Here is a 7,374-nt window from a genome sequence, read left to right as displayed (position 1 = left end):
CAGGGCTCTTCAGCGCGTGCAGATTGGCTATACCGAGAATGCAAAAATTTCAACTGCACTGAAGAGGTAGTGCAAAATCATATTTTCAAAATTGTCGTTTTTCAATCCGCAAAATGATCAAAATCTCTACATGCTAACATTTGCGATTTCCTCCACGAAATCTTTATTATCAAAAATGTTGCTGCAGCAGGTAGCACGATCAGGTATGCGTAATCATTAAACGTATGCAAGAAGAAGTTGTGATGAAAAGTAATCATGAAAATTAGTTTGATTCTTGAAGTACTGAACTGCCTTCTCAAGTTCAAATCGCTCACAAAAGTTATCAAATGAATGCAAAGTTAATCTTCACATGAAACCCACAGTAACACGTTACTGCAAGAAATACATGGATGTCAAACTTGCAAAGACCAGCACCATTTGCAAAGTTCTTAAAAGGTCAATATAAAATGTGCAAATGGAAAAGTGAGCATGTCATTTCCTAACAACTTGCCATATTGTATATAAATTCCAAGTGCTATAACTTCCTTATTTTTCATCCGATCGCAGTCATTTCTTTTTTAATCCTTGAACTCGTAGGATTTTACTAGCTTTTTCTAAATGCAAGACTATTCAATTGGACTGGATTTCCCCATTCAAAAGCACAAAGAGCCAGTACGGCGGTGATATGCGCTATATAAACACTTAAATCATCATATTACATACCGAGCTAAAAAGTATTGTTTAGCCTATCTCAATTTGTTAACGGCAGACAAAATAAGGGGCCGATGAGAGAAGAAGAATTGAACAAAGTTCAATGTAGATGTGATGCATAGCCTAGTGCATGAGTCTCATGTGCCTTATTTTATCGGTTTTGCTTGTGAAAATGTACAGAGTGCTGCAGCGTTCGCATGTTCCTAAATGATTGGTGATTCTACTTGGCATGTGTTCGTCTTGATGTGATCGTGCCTGTGCCCTCGCTGTGATGTATGTCTCATATGTGTCTTGTGATGATGGCACTGGGGTAGGGAATGTAGAGAATAGCTGGCACGCTGCCTTGCTGACAGGAGGATGTTCGGTGCAATGCCGACACGGTTCTTGTACGCACTTGGTGAAGATAAGCATCCCGTCTAATCTCCTCAAATGTTGATTTTGAAACTTCGTTTCCTCGTGCATCGAATTGTTTAGTATTAAAGCTCTCTTTGAAGACAGGCTGTGTTGAACAGCTGGCAGAAGAGCAGCTTGTGGCTCTGAGATGACATGGCGTGATGAGACTTTGCAGCCTGCATACGCCATGCCATCCCAGTAGCCATCAAGCTGCTCTAGTGCCAGCTTAAAGACTTTTTTCTCTTTTTCCTCGAGTACTCTCTGCTCAAGTCTCTGTTGCCTTGGGGGCAGATCTTCATCTGGAAGAACATCCCTGAGATACACTGCAGTTAGTTTCTTGGTCAAATGACCCCAGATTCTCTCGATGGGATTCAACTTTGAATCCCCGGCACAATATGACAAGACTGCCATTGCGTCGAGGTCGCCATCTTTCCAAAGTTTCCCGTAAAAGAATTGGGTAACATGGGATCTGCCATGATGAAAACATGAAAGAAATTACTCAAAGGTTACCAAAGAGGCCCGATTTCATGCCTAAAACATATTAAAATCTCTTAATTATTGTTGTTTTAACGGAATTGAATCTCAAATGTGCATGTCCATTCTGCGGCAGCATTCACAGACTGGGGGAAAAATCCCTTGTTGTTCTGAAGATATACGTGGAAAACGATAAAGCAAAAGAAACAGAATTTTCATGAAATGTCGACATTCTCTCGACGTGTTAATTTATAAAAAAATGATAATAATTTGCATTTTGTGGAAGATTTAAGTCATACGATCTGCACAACGAAAACAAAACAAAACAGCATCTCGAAACTCGAACGCTAAAAGTCGGATGTTCGCTCATGCGTTGCAGTATAGAAAATGTGAAAAAGTATATTTTGCTCATTGCAGTAAGAAAGATTTCATTCTGTTAACACGTTACAAAAGAGATTCACTTACAATGTTCTTTCTTTTGTTTTCTACTTTAATCAAAGATTCACTGATGTATCCACTCTTATATCGCTGCACATTCAATACTTTTCATCATATGAAGATTATTTTTTAAGCAACATGAGAGTCCTGCTGTACAGTTCAGAAACTAATATACGAATGCAATATCAACACTTTGCATTTTATTTATACGAGTGTTTGTGAAACAGATTTACCATTAAAAAAAAAAACCCTCTTATTTTGAGGTCATTTTTCGAACACCTCACCTTCTCTCTATGCGATTGCATGTTAATCTTCACTGTCTAGTAGTGTGTCTCTCGCTTTTACACTGTCAATAGCTTTATCTCTTCCAAGGGACTTTGAAGGAAATGTTATTTTCCGTATGGTTTGTGTTTGTTATCAGAGTCAAATTCACCATTTCCCTGAGGTCTAGGAAGGAACACCCCCCCCCCTTTTAAGGAGATAGTTTGGGTCGGATCATCTGCTTCACTGATAACTTAATATTCATGCCTGTGATATACCTTGGATTGAAATCGGCCCCATTGTCGACAACAAGAAGCACTGCAGTGCGTCCTTCCTCTCTGAGTTCTTGGGTGATGGGCAGAACATCACATAGATGACTTTCAATGTTTACGCCAACGCCGGGAGGACGGTTGACTACATGAGTTTCCCCGATTCTGTCAAATCTAGCCCAAGGGAACACAAATGAACAAGCGTGTTTATGAATACAAGGCAACAGAGTTGATTATTTTCAGTTATTCTGCATTTCAGGCCCGGTGATACAATGCACTTAAACTCTGCGATAAGAGCCTGGCAAATGCTTTTGAATGTGTAGCCGTCATCGAAGCTTTCACTGTGCATATATGGAGAGGACAAAAAAAGAATTCACGAAAATTCATTCCCTCTTATCTCCCTTAGTTTATTAAACGCCAAAATCCCTTGAAACTTCCCATATATCTAATATGGATATGTCATCTTTCATATGAACTTTGGGCGAAAATTCTGATGTAGACCTTTCGAGATTTTTGTATTTTTTTTTATTATCATCATTTTTTATTCTATCCCTGTGGGAAAGGGTGAGGATTACTTCCCGACACAACTCTCCTATACGGTATGGATTTGCATGTTATTATTCTGGTCGTCTGTATACACCAGACTCTCTACCTGCGAAGTTCAATGTTTGCGCAATTAGTAGTTTGCTAATAGGTTGAAATCAGAGCCAATGTACAACCAGATTTCAAAGAAAATACTGGACATAAACAACTAGAACGTATTACCGCTTTAATACGTTATGAATTTTAAGTGCGTCACAAATGACAGTGGTCCGGTTTTCCCGACATAACTTTACGACAAATATTACAGAAAAGATATTTTGGAACACAGTATGGACATACAGCGGTATTACTTCCTCAAGTCATGTACCGCAATTTTAGTTTTGGATCATAACGATAAATGTGAAAAAAGGGACATTTTTAGTAACGAAAAGTTTCTTTTTTGGAGGCTAAGTTCTGAAGTCATTTTCACAGATCTATCCTCAAAGAACACAAAATAACTGACATCGCCAGTTAGAGAATTATTTCTCCTTCAATTTGCTGTATAGATTAATCGTTATTGATTGCTTCTGAGGCGAGAAATTGCGATTGCCCTGCAACTCTTCCCTAGTGGTTCTGTGTACAATATGCAACAAAAAGCTTGAAGGTCATGCTTGATGCGTTATTGCTTCATGTGACTTGAGAACTCACTACTTGTTGTGTATCGGCTGCACATTGTGCCGGTCCTTTAACCCTAAACTAGGCCGGGCTATTTAGGTAGTTGAAAGAGCCGGGGGGGGGGGGGGGGGGGGGGGGGGGGCCTCCCAGGCCCCCCCCCCCCCCCTCCAGATCTCGGCCGTCGACCGCGCGATCGCGACGAAAATTGGCACACACAATCATTGCCTATGATAGATGGAATCTAAAATACTATGAAGTTAATTTAAAAAAAAATCATTTATGCTAAATTGTGCTAATTTATGCATGATGATGCATAAAATCAGACTAATTGGTATAAATCACAAAATAAAGCTCAAAACAGGCACATTTTTTGAGTAAATATTCTTTTTAGTGTCCTTAGCAAATGTAATAAAAAGATTGTGATATCAGAAAAAAAATCTTAAGTATTTTATTGTTTTTTGAATTTCTTATGTATTTCTTGGTTTTTTCGACTTTATTCTTTTCATTGTTTTTTCGATGAAATTTGTCCGCGACATCGCTCCGAACAAGAAATCTGTGTTATTCATTGATTTTAATCAATAAAACACCAAAATGATCATGCTTTTGTGAAATTTGCCAGTAAGCACAGTTTGCATTGAAATTGTACACGAATTAACGTTTTTGAGCAATTTTTGGTCTGACATGCATGTACCGGTACATATTTACGCGTAACTTCGGAACCGCGCACCCGGGCGTCGCAAATTTGGTGTCAAAAGGTGCGGGAGACTCGAAAGAAAAAAGTCATGAAACGTCGCGGCGATAGCTTTTTGCGATTGCGATACATCGCGCGGAACGTTGAGGGGGGGGGGGGGGGGGCCTCGGAGCCCCCCCCCCCCCCCCCCCCCGGCCTAGTTAGGGCTAAATTGCGTGAAAGATGTTACCGAGTAAAATATACACATTCCTTTCGAAAACCAAAAGTATCCATGATCCACGATCATCCTTTGTGAGTGTGTGTGTGTGTTCGTGTGTGTGTCTGTGTGTGTGTGTCTGTGTGTGCGTGTGTGTGTGTGTGTGTGAGTGTGTGTGTGAGTGTGTGTGTGTGTGTGTGTGTAGGAGGTGGTATTGCTTTTTTATTTTAAGGGGGCACTACGAGACTTTTCCTCTATACTAAACAAGCAACATAATTGTTGCACTATACAGCCGTTAGCATTTCTTTAGCTGCCAAAACGCAAAGCCACAAAATACAAACCTAGCTATACTCTAACCTGAAATGCTCTCGTCCTTTTTCGTCTTTAAACAGCTCTTTCTCGCCAGGCTTCATAACGAAATATCCTGAAGGCGTTATCAAGTACCCCGGAGTTGGAAAATCATGATCCTGATAGTTCGGCTGGTCATTGGTGGGAAAGAACCTGCCCGGTTGTAGATGCCGATTTACAGCGAGAGTCTTGCTTCCAATATGGACCTAAAAGAAAGTTAACAGTCAGAAATACTAGTCAGTTGACTTTCTATACTAGTAATTCACGGTACAAGTATCGGCATCAACTATATATATATATATATATATATATATATATATATATATATATATATATATATATATATATACATATATGTATATATGTATATTCATATATGCTTATTATATATAAACATACATACATAAAGAGAGGGAGAGAGAGAGAGATTGAGAGAGACGCACACATAATATGTATTTGGGGCACGTGAATGACATCCTAAAACTCAGATGCACAGTTTGCTTTGATTCAATTGATATGATTTTGTTTGTACACTGGTAAGCGAGTGGTCAGAAACGGAAAGCGATATTTTTACCGAAATATGTGGTTTCAGACTACGAACAAAATGTTATTTGTATGTATATTGCATGTTTTATTATATCCACTGTCTTATGTTCGTAATAACATCGCACATATCAGCATCTTTGGGTGGCAATTTTTGTGTCCCGAATGATGATGAGAGAAGTTTATACCACATTTCCTCCTGAATGTTTGTATTTTGAGGGGTGCCGAAGACTCTTACAGGCCGTTTACAAGGAGTGCGGTAAACCTGAGGTAACGGGCGGGGTTTGGTGCAATGGTGCGCCAAAAAGATTCACGTCTGGATCTATTACAATAATATCACTTCCCCACGATTATTTAGATATACACGTATTACAAAATTATTCTTCTACTGTCTAATTTGTTGCCCTCGATTATAACATAACAGCTTGGGTGATTTCGTACCAAAACTATTCTTTTTTTTTTCCTCTTGGCGCACCATAGAAAAATTCAGGAGCGTTGTCAGTACCATGCTCGGTGTATAAACGCATGCACCCCTACATGGGTTTGGTATTATGACATCATGAAAAATGTCTTTTAAAAGGCAAGTTTGTCAAAATGGAGGAGTGTTTGTAGAAAAAAAGAACAGACATTCGGTTCAAGTTGGAATATACCTTGTTTTTGTTATCCATTGATATAACAGCTGCCTGCTGTTCAAGTTCTGCGCACATTTCTAGGGCATATTTCACTCTGGCTCTGAGGTAGTGAGTGTCTGGTCTTTCCTCAGCAGCAGTGTTCTGCTTCGGAGCAACACGGGCATCTATTAACCCCTTGTAGTCTTTGGCGGCATGACGACTTCTCTGATTGGGAGCTTTCATCCAGCGATGTATCGTCTTCAATCCTGTGCGAAGAACAAAATATGTGCAAACCTGTTCCTCTTTCGTTGCTCTAGTCATTACATTTTCGATATGAATAAGAACCTACACGAATAGCTAAAGAGTACTTTTCAAGACGAGTATGAAGAAGTAAAATCATATTGGTTATCATAGTATCGTGAAACTTAATACAATATGAAGTCAGGTGTCTATCTACCATGATATGCTGTTACCATGGCAACCCGACTGCCGCTGCAATTGGATGGGGCCTTAATTTTATTAGAATCAATTGGGATTTTTCCTATTAACATCACGACCATTTCCAAACGGATTTTCATCAGAATCGATGAGCTTTAAATTTCTCTTAAATAACTTATATAATAACTTATACATAATATGGTGAAAAGACTTTCTTTTGAGACTAGTACACTAGTATCACACTAGTACTAGATTAGAGCAGATCTATACACCCCTACCTGTGGCCTAACGATACGCACGGATGCATGCACTCACTTTTGGGTGACTGTGTCAGCAGGAACTCTTGCCAATAATAAATGGTTTATGGAATACATCGAAAAGTTCATATTCTGAATCCCAACACACACGGGATTGAGACTGTTGATTTTTTTGTAGTTCAAATGTGATATGAGTACAGTACTTCAAATATATCTACGCCCATATTGTCTCTCTCAACGAAACCAATGCCTTCATGAAAATGAAGTCAGGGTCAGAGAAACAGGGAAAAGTACTACCTTTGTCATTTTTGTCAGTGGTCTTTTATTTTCATGCATGTTAAAGCTACTGTTGGATGGACTAACTATGATTTTAATTGTTCCGATATCACACTATGTATTCAAGTAGAACTTCGCATTCTTCTACAGTTCTACGTGTAAATATCGACCTACATTTAACATCACAGTTGTACAGACTTTTCTTTCACTTCAAGTAAGTAAAAAAAAATATATCTTATTTATGAGAATGCAATGATTGAGATTGTACCTAGATTTGGGTGCTTTTCTTGAA

General features: G+C 38.9%; 1 protein-coding gene across 1 annotated transcript; it reads right to left on the bottom strand.

The window, feature by feature from the left end:
* On the bottom strand, positions 1-6,714 carry LOC139715749 (uncharacterized). The gene is made up of 4 exons (XM_071627299.1): positions 6,151-6,714; positions 4,967-5,163; positions 2,535-2,699; positions 1-1,552 (listed from the first exon to the last, which is right to left on the bottom strand). The coding sequence occupies exons 1-4, from the start codon at positions 6,430-6,432 to the stop codon at positions 814-816; spliced, it is 1,383 nt and encodes a 460-aa protein (XP_071483400.1). The 5' UTR covers positions 6,433-6,714; the 3' UTR covers positions 1-813.
* Between the last annotated feature and the right edge of the window lie 660 nt (positions 6,715-7,374).

Source organism: Diadema antillarum, unplaced genomic scaffold (assembly GCF_040938485.1).
Source record: "Diadema antillarum isolate AM-2024a unplaced genomic scaffold, OU_Dant_1.0 scf00000054, whole genome shotgun sequence".
NCBI lineage: Eukaryota > Metazoa > Echinodermata > Echinoidea > Diadematoida > Diadematidae > Diadema > Diadema antillarum.
The sequence above is the reverse complement of the archived record's forward strand: the minus strand, read 5'-3'. Positions and strand labels throughout refer to the sequence as shown.